Source organism: Hyla sarda, chromosome 12 (genome assembly GCF_029499605.1).
Source record: "Hyla sarda isolate aHylSar1 chromosome 12, aHylSar1.hap1, whole genome shotgun sequence".
NCBI classification, from domain to species: Eukaryota; Metazoa; Chordata; class Amphibia; order Anura; family Hylidae; genus Hyla; species Hyla sarda.
Window position 1 is genome coordinate 71,416,115 of NC_079200.1, and position 13,925 is coordinate 71,430,039.

General features: G+C 42.9%; 1 protein-coding gene across 6 annotated transcripts in view; it reads left to right on the forward strand.

Annotated features, from left to right (window-relative positions):
• Window positions 1–5,952, forward strand: part of RAD21L1 (RAD21 cohesin complex component like 1) — a 122,776-nt gene extending 116,824 nt beyond the window's left edge. For 4 of the 6 annotated variants that reach the window (XM_056548893.1, XM_056548892.1, XM_056548894.1 and 1 more), the window contains exons 12-14: window positions 3,279–3,338; window positions 3,466–3,543; window positions 4,471–5,952. In XM_056548893.1, coding sequence (XP_056404868.1) covers window positions 3,279–3,338; window positions 3,466–3,543; window positions 4,471–4,659 — 327 coding nt within the window. In that variant the 3' untranslated portion in view covers window positions 4,660–5,952. The remainder of the gene's footprint in view (window positions 1–3,278; window positions 3,339–3,465; window positions 3,544–4,470) is intronic. The other 2 variants (XM_056548896.1, XM_056548897.1) reach the window with 2 other exon arrangements.
• The last annotated feature ends 7,973 nt before the right edge of the window (window positions 5,953–13,925 follow it).

Genomic DNA, 13,925 nt, shown 5'->3' on the forward strand with positions numbered 1-13,925 from the left:
GACCGTTAAAATGTTCAACCTCTCTACTCATCAGCTTAATGAAGCTGAGCGAGGGGTTCTAAGCAGAGGCCTTTCCTTTTGCCCCACTAATAGAGCAAACAGCTTTGATTTATTTCTAGATTTAAATAACTTCATTAGGAAATTGACAATTAAAAGGTTTTTTTCTATCAAGGGCGATGATAATTCTGAGTGCCGCTCTGAGGAATCCGCTTGTAATCTCCTTCCTCCCCCTATACACACAGATCTTAAACCTAAATCAACCTTTTACCCCCTTCAGGTAATTTTCTAGAGACCTTTTCCACTATGGTTTATAATGACCTTGAATCTCTAACTGCAAATAATGTTCTTTTGAAAAGCCGTTATCAAACAAATCTACATAAAGCAGAGATCGTCGCGCTTAAAAACTTATCCGACAATCAAGATATTGTAATATGACCTGCGGATAAAGGGGGAGGGATAGTTCTCCTGAATCGCATGGACTATCTCCTTGAGGCGGAAAGACTTTTATCTGATAGTAAGTATTATGGTCGCCTATCTTATAACCCCACAGAGGAATACACCAAAGAACTTAAGCTCCTAGTTACAGAAGGTTTCAGACAAGGAATACTCTCTAAATCTGAAAGAGACTATATACTCATCACAGAACCGGCATTGTCACTATTCTACTACTTGCCTAAGGTACATAAAAATAAAGAAAAGCCCCCGGGCCGTCCCATTGTATCAGGCATTAATTCGGTCTCCTCCAATCTGGCGCACTACCTTGATATTTTACTGCAAAAATATGTTATTAAACTAGTATCCCATCTCAAAGACACTGCTGATTTTATCCGGTCCATTCTGAAAGTTAAGTGGAGTAATGACTATTTGCTTGTCACCATGGACATTACATCTCTCTATACCGTGATTGATCATACACTTGGAATAGAAGCAGTGTCACACTTTCTCTATCAGGATTCAGAGATGCCTGAGGCACAATGTCACTTTATTTTGAAAGGACTCCATTTTATTCTTACGCACAATTATTTTGAGTTCCAAAAGAAAATTTATACCCAGCACATCGGGACTGCTATGTGGTCGAAGGTAGCGCCCAGCTTCGCAAATTTATTTGTTGGTTTATTCGAGGAGAAATATGTGTACAAACATCATTTATACCACAAATGTGCATTCTATAAGAGATATATTGATGATATTTTTATTATTTGGAATGGATCTAAAGCACAACTGGATGAATTTTTAAATGATCTTAATGTTAATACATGGGGACTGCATTTTACACAAAATATTTATTCGAATCATGCAGAATTTCTAGATGTAGTCGTCTTTCATGATAGAGAGACTACATTGAGCACTCGCACTTTTTTTAAGGATGTAGACGGTAGATGTAGACTGCTAAAAGACCCGTATTTGAGTGACATCCTACCGAAGAAACCCACCGTCACATTTAGACGTAGACGCTGCTAATAAGTACTGGAAGGATTAAGAATTTGTAATAGAAGTAATTTAAAAATCTGCTTAACTTTCTGGCACTAGTTGATTTAAAAAAAAATTAATAAAGTTTTCCACCGGAATACCCCTTTAAGTCCTTAAGGGGTTAATGTAATGTTAATGCAGAGATGTGGATAAAATCCAAAAAGAAGGATATCCCAGATGGCGCTTCTCCTCCCAGGAAAGATGCAATGCAGCAATCCAGAGAAAATATAGTTTTATTGCAACATAAGTTTTGAGCCTGTACTGGGCTCTTCGTCAGGTATAAATTATATATATTGTGGCTGACGAAGAGCCCAGCACGGGCTCGAAACTCATGTTGCAATAAACCTATATTTTCTCTGGATTGCTGCATTGCATCTTTCCTGGGAGGAGAAGCGCCATCTGGGATATCCTTCTTTTTGGATTTTATCCACATCTCTGCATCATTATCCAGCTGACCAAAAGGCATCTGGACAGGACCCGTGGCTGCTGACCTCCATGACCATTGCGAGTCTACACGCCTGCTGAGGTGTTGTGCTCTTAGCACTACACTATCTGGTAAGCTCACAATTTTTTCTGCACACATTGAAGCTCAGTTAAAACGCCTACACTAGGAGCGCACCTTGTTTTTCTTTCTTTTTTATTCAATGTAATGTTAATGGCCATCTATGCATTACAAACAGCCTGATAAATCCATTATACAGTGCAACCAATGGGACCCATGGTTTTGTTGTGTATATTGGGCACATATTTTGGCGCAGTTCAGTGGTTGCACCTCTTTAATGCACCTTTTGGTGTAGACATTTTTCAAAACTGATCTGTAGTAGAGCACTTAACTTTTTTACAGTGTTCGTGAATTTATCATTTGCGTCTTTTTGCACTAAGGGGGAAAGCAGTACAATTGGGTGAAAATCTACACCATTGTTGGGCTGGCCTAATAAAGCACTTTCAACTAAATTTTTGTAAGACCCCTTTGGGCTTGTGCCTAACTCATCAAATGATGTGCACTGTTTTGATAAATTAGGCACAAGTACACCAATAATTTTTTTTTTTTAAACTACCATGTAGAACCATGTATAAAATCACTTTAGCCACAACAACATGAATAAATTACTAATGTGGTAAAAGCTTCCGTCACAGGCATTTGGCCCTTTATTTGCTGTTATATACTGTTTTCAAAGGGGTACTACGTCGCTAGACATGTTATCCCCTATCCAAAGGGGACCCCCGCGATCTCGGCAGCGGCACCCCAGTCTTCCAGTGCATGGAGCAAACTCCGCTCTGTGCCGGATGACTGGTGAACACAGCTGCCACACCCCCTCCATTTATGTCTATGGGAGGAGGCTGTGTACTAGCCGCCATGCCCCTTCCCATAGACATGAATGGAGGGGGCATTACAATCACTGAGGCCCCAGGCTCCCGTGACCATAATGCCACAGCGCCGGCCTGGAGATCGCGGGGGGTCCCTGCGCCCGGACCCCCCTGCGAACAGACATGTTATTCCCTATCCTTTGGATAGGGGATAACATGTCTAGGGCCAGAGTACCCCTTTAATATAATATCTTTTTAAGTTGGATTTGGTCTCTGGAGCTGGATAAATAGACAAAAGATAATTTGGCACATTTGTTAAACGTATTTCTTTCTTTCCCAGTCTTGCAATGATCCCTGTGGTTTTAATATGAACAGACATGGGGAGAAAATGGGAATCATTCTTTTTTTATTAGGATTTTGATCTTTGGAGTTAAACCCCTTTAATTGGACATGTTCTCTTCATACATTATCATGACACTAACCTGTCTGCGTTGTTATAGGAACATGTTGATCATTTGTTGGGTAATTCTCCAGGATGTCTGCATGAAGTAAGTACTAGTGTAAGTACTAGGGATAAAAGAGAAACACAAAATTATTATCCATTCAATTATCCAGGCACAAGTATTAAACTAGTTTTGGTTACTGCTTTTATCTTTGACAGTTTTTTGCATTTTGTTATATTCTTAGGAACCAACTTCGAGTGGCCAGAACAATGATGAGCAGCAATGGAACAAAAGAACACAAAACCTCCTTAATGGCCTGAGAGTAAGAACCATGTTTGAGACAAGTGTGATGTCTTTACAGTATTTGCAAACCAAATAGCTATATCATAATTTGTAGGGTTATCCATTTACTGTATGGAGAATGCTAACAAGATTAACATTACAGTGATCCCTCAACTTACAATGGCCTCAACCTACAATGGTCTTTTCTGGACCATTGTAACTTGAAACCAGACTTAACATACAATGCTATGGAATCTGCAAAACGTGTCAAGGGCTGGAAGAACCTACCAATCAGAATGGACATTCACTGGTAAAACCCCTGTATTACTGAAGTGTATGTACTGACTGGTGTCTGGTAGCGCCCCCTACAGTACAGGGAGGTATTGCATGTTCTGTACTCTTTACCTGTGCCAGGGTTAGCTGCTCCTTTGGACACCAGGTGAGGGCGGCTCCATTTTACTTTTTTTAGGACATTGTGTGTTCTGTACAGGACTCTGAAGAAGCTTCTTTCCTCTACATAGACCAGTGTTTCCCGAAGAGGGTGCCTCCAGCTGTTTCAAAACTACAACTCCCAGCATGCCCGGACAGCCTTCGGCTGTCCGGGCATGATGGGAGTTGTAGTTTTGCAACAGCTGGAGGCACCCTCTTTGGGAAACACTGAAATAGATATTGATTCACAGCTCCCAGCAGATCTTTATTACTTTAATATGTAAGAACTTGCTTTATCTATATTAGTTATCTACTTATTTTTCTTTAATCCTCACTTTTTCCTATTTTTGGATGACATTTTGGTGGCTTCAGAACCAATTACCAGGTTTCCATAGAGTTATGGTCTCAACATACGATGGTTTCAACATACAATCGTCGTCCCAGAACCAATTAATATTGTAACTTGAGGGAGCACTGTACAAGGTTTAGAAAAAGCAAAAAACATTTGTCTTCTTTTCATTCATTTTTTTTTGTGCAGAAGCTGAACCAGTCTGGTGTGAGCACCTTCAGTTTTCAGAACCTTTGTAAGAACAACAAGCGTAAGCAGGTGTCTACCAAGTTCTACAGTTTCCTGGTGCTTAAGAAACAGTCTGCCATCAAGATGACACAGAGCGCTCCATATGACAACATTACTGTTATCCCAGGACCCAGATTCCATACCCTGTAATCTCATGGCAGCATGCCATTATTTACTTGAAAAGTTCTGTTTGTCTGGTACTGTAACTTATTTAATATATAAGTGTGTAAAAAAAGTCATATGTGTAACACACCATCACCTAAAAACCCGCATTCCCTGCCATACTATCAAAGTTATATACATTTGACACTCGCATAAAGTAGATCTATACTTGATCTAAGTCGATCTAAGAACGTGGCAATGGGTCCATACTCTGCCTCCATGCACCATTAATTTTATATAGCACAATAATTTTTTTTACACAGATGCTCCAGTATACTCCATTTTACCAACAAATTGAATATTGTGCTTTATAGAGGCAATAGCTGCACTTTGCCTATAGGGCTGTAATTCATATCCATTTTGCCATGTGCATATGCCCCAACTGAAGTCACTTGGTGTTTTACTAAACCTACTATTAAAATCTGTTCCCGAGGTTATATCTGGCTATAGTGGAAGGTGGCATTTTATTCACATGGGCAACAGACGTAAAGAATGAACAAACCCACTTTCTGCCGTTTTTAAATCTGTCATTAGTCTGAAATGTATAAAAGGAAACTTTATAAAATATTAGGACACTTGTGTGTTCCAGGGTATTTATAAGGTTGGGCTGGCTATACTGCAACTTTATGTAGTCCTAAAAGTTTGTATTTAAACTTGCCACAACTGCAGTCCAAAATCTATATTGAGCTTTATGCAACTGGGTGAACTGCAGTAGTCACTCAGTAGTTAGAATGAATTTTTTGGCGCTCCAAAAAAAAAGCATAGTGCAGTCCTGTCTTTAGCAGACATTGGGTTAATAAGCAGCATAGGGGAGCATAACTATCAGTTATAGAGCTTGTTTGACTCCTGACAATATCATCAGTTTGAAAGTGACTGCTTTTCATCCAGCTACAGAGTCTGTAGTACGGACGACACGTTATTGAGAATCATTATATCATAGCGCAAAATACACAACTGTGTAATAAAAAGTTCTGGCTGCTTTTCACATAACAGCTGCATACTTTAAGACCGTGATCTTATAACGTGTGGTTCTCCAGATGTTGCAAAGCTGCAGACTGTCAGGGCATTCCGGAAATTATAGTTTTGCAACAGTTTGAGAACCACAGGTTGGGATTCATTTCTTTAGGGTATATTAACCTCAACCAGAATATATTCTACAAGAACATTCTCTAAAACAAAGTTTAATGAATTATTTATGCAATGTTGTCACCCATTTTATTTCCCCTTATTTATTTTCATTTATTCAATAAATTATTTTATCACTGCACCTGCTGCAATCAGTTTTTGTTATATTGCTAGCAATACCCCTTATTGCATCTGAGATATATAAATCTGTGTGTGTATATATACAGTACAGACCAAAAGTTTGGACACACCTTCTCATTCAGAGTTTTCTTTATTTTCATGACTGAAAATTGTAGATTCCTATTGAAGGCATCAAAACTATGAATTAACATATGTGGAATTATATACATAACAAAAAAGTGTGAAACAACTGAAAATATGTTATATTCTAGGTTCTTCAAAGTAGCCACCTTTTGCTTTGATTACTGCTTTGCACACTCTTGGCATTCTCTTGTTGAGATTCAAGAGGTAGTCACCTGAAATGGTTTTCACTTCACAGGTGTGATGGTGTGGGGGTGCTTTGCTGGTGACACTGTTGGGGATTTATTCAAAATTGAAGGCATACTGAACCAGCATGGCTACCACAGCATCTTGCAGCGGCTGCTATTCCATCCGGATTGCGTTTAGTTGGACCATCCTTTATTTTTCAACAGGACAATGACCCCAAACACACCTCCCGGCTGTGTAAGGGCTATTTGACCAAGAAGGAGAGTGACTGGGTGCTGCGCCAGATGACCTGGCCTACGCAGTCACTGGACCTGAACCCAATCGAGATGGTTTGGGGGGAGCTGGACCGCAGAGTGAAGGAAAAAAGGGCCAACAAGTGCTAAACATCTCTGGGAACTCCTTTAAGACTGTTGGAAGACCATTTCAGGTTACTACCTCTTGAAGCTCATCAAGAGAATGCCAAGAGTGTGCAAAGCAGTAATCAAAGCAAAAGGTGGCTAGAACCTAGAATAGGACATATTTTCACACTTTTTTGTTATGTATATAATTCCACATGTGTTAATTCATAGTTTTGATGCCTTCAGTGTGAATCTACAATTTTTACAGTCATGAAAATAAAGAAAACTCTGAATGAGAAGGTGTGTCCAAACTTTTGGTCTGTACTGTATATATCTACTTTGCAATATATTAGATACTACACTGCACAAAAAAATAACACTTAAACAACACAATGTAACTCCAAGTCAATGACACTTCTGTGAAATCACACTGTCCACTCAGGAAGCAACACTGATTGACAATCAATTTCACATGTTGTTGTGCAAATGGAACAGACAACAGGTCTAAATAATAAGCAATTAGCAAGACACCCCTAATAAAGAACTTCTCAGTTCCTATGCTTCCTGGCTGATGTTTTGGTCACTTTTGAATGCTGGCGGTGCTTTCACTCTAGTGGTAGCATGAGACTGAGTCTACAACCCACAAAAGTGGCTCAGGTAGTACATCTCATCCAGGATGGCACATCAATGTGAGCTATGGCAAGAAGGTTTTCTGTGTAGTGTCCACAGCATGGAGGCGCTACCAGGAGACAGGCCAGTACATCAGGAGATATAGAGGAGGCCGTAGGAGGGCAACAACCCAGCAGCAGGACCGCTACGCTCCATCCACCAATGCCACATTGCACCACAGACTGTCCAGGAGTTGGTGGATGCTTTAGTCCAGGTCTGGGAGGACATCCCTCAGGAGACCATCCACCACCACATCAGGAGCATGCCCAGGCGTTGTAGGGGGGTCATACGGGCACGTGGAGGCCACACACAATACTGAGCCTCATTGTGACTTGTTTTAAGGACATTACATAAAGTTGGATCAGCCTGTAGTGTGGTTTTGCACTTTGATTTTGACTGTGACTCCATATCCAGACCTCCATGGGTTGATAAATTTGATTTCCATTGATAATTTTTGTGTGATTTTGTTGTCAGCACATTCAACTATGTAAAGACGAAAGTATTTCATACCATTAGTTCATTCATTCAGATCTAGGATGTGTTATCTTAGTGTTCCCTTTATTTTTTTTTTGAGCAATGTACCGTATTTATCGGGGTATACCAGGCACCGGCCTATAACACGCACCCTCATTTTACCAAGGATAAAAAAAGGTAAAAAAAGTTTTTTACCCAAATATCCATGGTAAAATGAGGGTGCGTGTATACCCCGATACACCCCCAGGAAAGGAAGGGGGAGAGAGGCCTTAGCTGCCCGCTTCTCTCCCCCTGCCTTTCCTGGGGTCTAGAGCCCTGCTGCCAGCCCTTCTCTCCCCCTGGCTATCGGCGCCGCTGCCCGTTCTGTCCCCCTGACTATCGGTGCCGGCGCCGATAGCCAGGGGGAGAGAATCGGTGCCGACAGCCAGGGGGAGAGAAGGGGCAGCGGCACCCATTGCCGGCGCCGGCGCCCCGTTGCCTCCCCCCATCCCCGGTGGCATAATTACCTGTTGCTGGGGTCGGGTCCGCGCTGCTGCAGGCCTCCGGCGTGCGTCCCCTGTGTCGTTGCTATGCATGGCGCGGCGCACTGACGTCATGCGCCACGCCGTGCAGCGCATAGCAACGACGCAGGGGACGCACGCCGGAGGCCTGCAGCAGCGCGGATCCGACCCCGGCAACAGGTAATTATGCCACCGGGGATGGGGGGAGGCAACGGGCCAGCGGCGCCGGCAATGGGTGCCGCTGCCCCTTCTCTCCCCCTGGCTGTCGGCGCCGCTGCCCGTTCTGTCCCCCTGGCTATCGGCGCCGGCAATGGGGCACCGGCACCGATAGTCAGGGGGACAGAACGGGCAGCGGCGCTGATAGCCAGGGGGAGAGAAGGGCCGGCAGCAGGGCTCTAGACCCCAGGAAAGGCAGGGGGAGAGAAGCGGGCAGCGACGGCCTCTCTCCCCCTGCCTTTCCTGGGGGTGTAGCAGCGTATAACACGCACATAGACTTTAGGCTAAAAATTTTAACCTAAAAAGTGCGTGTTATACGCCGATAAATACGGTATATTACGGCGATTTCCATATACACTGATCTGACACAAATCACTGCCTTTATATGAAAAAGCTATTCCACAAATAGGGAAAAGCAACAGGGACTGCTCTCCCATCATGATCAGAATACTCTACATGGGAACAGCCTAGTCCAGTCCAAGGTCCTGACAACCATCACTACAGCCCATTGGTTCTGTCTATCAACAAAATGTCAGTCAAAACAATTCTGAGTTCAACGTTTCTGCTGTCCTGTGGTTCAAACTTGTAAAGGGAACTATTTGGGTTATAGATGTATATTAAGACATTGCTTGTAATGCAACACCCCTATATTGTAGTTCAAGTAGCCTTACTTTTAAAGAGGTCCTGTGATACTCATAAAACAAATGAGTTAGGCTATCTTCACACATAAATTTGTGCTGTTTAAAGGGGTGGAAAACTCTGGTGTCAAAAAGTTAAACAGATTTGTAAATTACTTCTATTAAAAATCTTAGGGGGAGATTTATCAAAACCTGGGCAGAGGAAAAATTGCCCAGTTGTCCATAGCAACCAATCAGATCGCTTCTTTCATTTTTCAGAGGTCTCTTTAAAAATGAAAGAAGCAAGCTGATTGGTTGCTATGGGCAACTGGGCAACTTTTCTCTGCACAGGTTTTGATAAATCTCCCCCTTAATACTTTTAGTACTTTTTAGCAGCTGTATGCTACAGAGGAAAGTCTTTACTTTTTGAATTTCTTTTTTGTGTTGTCCACAGTGCTCTCTGCTGACACCTCTGTCTGTGTCAGGAACTGTCCAGAGCAGCATAGGTTTGCAATGGGGATTTTCTCCTGCTCTGGACAGTTCCTGATACGGGCATCAGGTGTCAGCAGAGAGCACTGTGGACAACACAAAAAAGAAATACAAAAAATAAAGATTTTCCTCTGTAGCAAACAGCTGCTAAAAAGTACTGAAAGGATTAAGATTTCTAAATAGAAGCAATTTACAAATCTGTTTAACTTTCTGGCATCAGTTCATTTAAAAAAAATGTTTTCCACCGGAGTACCCCTTTAAATGGAATTTGTCAGCTCTGTTTGCTGATTAAAGCTGCAGACACCACTGGATATTTATTAGGCCATGTTAACACTTCATAATGTCCGCAAGGAAAATCTCTGTGCGGACATTCCACAGACTGTGGGCACCGGCATAATATCCCAACGCTAGGACTGCGCCGTGTCATAGACTGCTGTGTATTCTGTGCGGACTCCACACAAAGAATTAACGTGTTCATTATTTGTGCTGACACGGAAAATTGAATTTATATAGCATGTCGATCAGCCTCCTCATTCCAGAGTTAGGGTGCGTTCACACGTACAGGATCCTGCGCAGGATTTGATGCGCAGGATTTCCTGCTTCAGATTTCAATGTAAACTAAATGACTGAGCACAGCTTCTAATCTGCAGTTACAAATCCTGCACATCAAATCTACACAGGATCCTGTATGTGTGAACGTACCCTTATAATTTATGGGCCTGAGGAGGATGCAGCGAGTATGACTGGAAGCCACCAAGTCCAGTCATCCACTCCCCCGTGGCTGGATAGCAGTCAGGTCAACACATAATGAAATTTCTAAGGTGGAATTCCACACGAACATTCCGGAGCAGCAGTGTCCCATTGATTACAATAGGATTGTACTGCACTGTACAGACGGCAGAAAAATTCCAATTCTGGAGTCCGCGGAAAGAATAGATATGTCTCTTCTTTCTGCAGAGTCCACACGGAAATGCATTGGCGTCTATGAGAGCGGTCCAAGCACATGCGCTGATATACAACAACATTTTTAAACAGTAAACCATGGGAAAGGTTTATCACAACCTGTGCAGAGGAAAAGTTGTCCCTAGCAACCAATCAGCTTTTTTTCTAGAAAAAAAGCCACTAAATAAAGCAGTCTGGTTACTATGGGCAACTGCTCCACTTTTCCTTTGCACAGGTTTTGATAAATCTTCCCCATGGTTGTATATCAGCAAATCTTTACAGCAGCCAATTGTTTGACTTCAGGAAAATCCAAAATGTGCTAAAGTTATTAAAGGGGTACTCCGGTGAAAAGCTTTTTTTATATATATTTTTTTCATATCAACTGGCTCAAGAAAGTTAAACAGATTTGTAAATGACTTCTGTTAAAAATAAAATCTTAATCCTACCAGTACTTATCAGCTGCTGATGTTGAGTTATTTTCTGTCTGACCACAGTGCTCTCTGCTGACACCTCTGTCCATGTCAGGAACTGTCCAGACAGGAGAGGTTTGCTCTGGGGATTTGCTCCTACTCTGGACAGTTCCTGAGACAAACAGAGGTGTCAGCAGAGAGCACTTTTATCAGACCGAAAGGAACTCACCTTCAGCAGCTGATAAGTACTGGTTAAAAAGATTTTTTTATAGTAATTTACAAATCTGTTTAACTTCCTGGAGCCAGTTCATATGAAAAAAAATTTCACTGGAATACCCCTTTAAGTGTGTACCTTTTAACCCCTAAAAGGATGCAGGGTCTATATGTACACCCATGTCCGCTCCTGGGGGGGACACTTATCAATGTTGGTGTAGGTAGATGTTTTTTGTAGATAGTTTTGGTCTAAATTTTGTGCAATTGCACCAAGTTTACCATACTTATGCAAGCCACATGATAAATTTTGTGCAAAGTTCTAAATCTCCACACAGTTCTATTTGTACACCTGAGCTGCACCTCACAGGAAAAGTGGTGTCCTGGACACAGGGATTTTGTTCTATTGCTTTAAGGCAAGGATTTTAACTGGGTTTTTTTTTTCCACTGGCAAAAACACCAGAAAACTGCCACTGCATTTTCCTGTGTTTTGTCAGTTTTTCTTACATTTTTTTCTGGTGTGTTTGGTGTGTGGAAACGATCATTTTTGTTCCCTCTGGCCGTTTTTTTCACTGCCTTCATGTATCACTTCATGGGTCGGATTCAGAGCGCCCAGTCCACAGAGTGTGAGGAGTGATGTATAGTATATAGATATACAGGGTGCAGAGCATCACTACTTACCTCCACTGGCTGCATACTGTACCCATGTATACTATACAGGAGCCCAGCAAGGAAACCCACGCTGATGCTGAGCAGTGCTGGGTTAACTCTTTGTGCGCTATCCGGTATATACAGCCATCTATGGATGACTATTATACAGTAGGCTGACATCAACAAGTGGGGGCTCCCTGTTTAGGAACACACTGCATTATGGGTGCTCTCCCCAGGGGAAAGGACCAAAAATTAACTTTTTCTTTTCTTCTCATCTTAGATACGTGAATGCGGAGGACTACGTCGGATTCGGTGGACTGCGACGATGACCAGCATTATATTTTCAATAAACCCTAAAAAAAATTAAAAAAAAGCATAGGGTTCCCTGTATTTTCAATCAGCCAGATACCAACCAAGCAGCAACAGCCTGAAGTTACCAGGGTGGGCGAGGACCATTGTTAGGCTAGGTTCACACCACGTTTTCTTAAATACGGTTCTCGTATACGGTTTGGAGGAGGGGGGCGGGGCTTAATCGCGGCGCCCGCACTCAGCCGTATTCGGGAACCATATTTAATGCAAGTCTATGAGCCGACCAGAGTGAACCGCAGCCTCCGGTCGGCTTCGTTTTTGCCTGCGGTCGGGAAACCGCATACAGCCGAAAACGGCTGAGTGCGGGTGCCGCGATTAAGCCCCGCCCCCCTCCTCCAAACCGTATACGGGAACCGTATTTAAGAAAACGTGGTGTGAACCCAGCCTTACTGGCCCTCTCCATCCTAAATAACATCAGCCTGTTACCGCCTAGGCCCAGGAGCGCCATATTTGACACTCAGGGCCTGTTGGTACTTGGTGGGTCCCAGTTGCTATGAGGAGCCAGGACCCATTGTTAAAGGGGTCCCTAGACATCTTATCCCCTATCGAAAGGATAGGGGATAAGATGTCAGATTGAGGGGGTTCCCCCGGGATCTCGGCTGCAGCACCCACCTGTTGCAGCTTCCGGAAACGCTGGAGGCTTCGGCTCCCGACCACGGTGATGTGAGATCGTGATGTCACGACTCCGCCCCTCAATGCAAGTCTATGGGAGGGGGCGTGACAGCCATCACGCCCCCTCCCATAGACTTGCATTGAGGGGGTGGGGTGTGATGTCACACTGGGGTGGAGTCATGACGTCACAATCTCCCATCACCATGGTTGTGATGCGTTAGGATGAGAGCCTCCAGCACTGCCGGAAGCCGCAACAGGTGGGTGCTGCAGCCGAGATCCCGGGGGTCCCTACGATCTGACATCTTATCCCCCTATCCTTTCGATAAGGGGATAAGATGTCTAGGGGCGGAGTACCCCTTTAATGTCAGACTTAGCAGATCAGGCAGATGTCCAGCATTAACCATTTAGACTCTGCAATCAAAGTTGATTGTGGTGTATAAAACCGGAAAAAACTATTATCAGTTAGCTCACGGAGTTGATCCGGAGTGACCACCATGGCAATAGTGCAGGGTCCCAATCAGCTGAAAGGACAGGTGGAGGGTCCCTACCTGCCTCTATCCCGTCCAATCGGTGCTAGATTGCACTAAAAAAAATGTGAATAAGCCTCTTTCCTAATAGAGATTTGATTCATCCCCTTATTCCAGTCAGAAGAGGCCTATTTTAAGCATTCTCCTTATCTTACCCAAAGTTAGTTTTTTTTTTTTTTTTTTAAAGCAGTAAAATAAAACAAAACCTAAATAAATTGGGTATCATTGTGATTGTATGGACCTACAGATAAAAGATAACTTGTCTTTAACAAAAAGTGCACTGTGTAACCCCCAAAAGTTGCACAATGGAGGCTTTTTTTTTTTCTTTTTTACAATTAATCCCTGTAGATTGTGGTAAAATGAGCGATGTCTTTACAAAGTCCAATTAATGGCACAAAAACCTCATATTGGTCTGTGGGTGGAAATGGAAAAAAGAAAAGAAAAATCCCTGCATCCTTAAGGGGTTAATAAACTTGCCACAATTACTGATTATCCAATGCTGACCACATTTAACACCTCTGCTTGCTGTCAGTGAATATGACAATTGTTGTGTACAACCAGAAGCTGAAGCCTGTCCTGCTTGTGTCCAGTGAACAGTGGTGCAGCCTCTGTGTACTAGAAGTCCCAGCATGCCGGTGTGATGTGGAATTTTGCGACC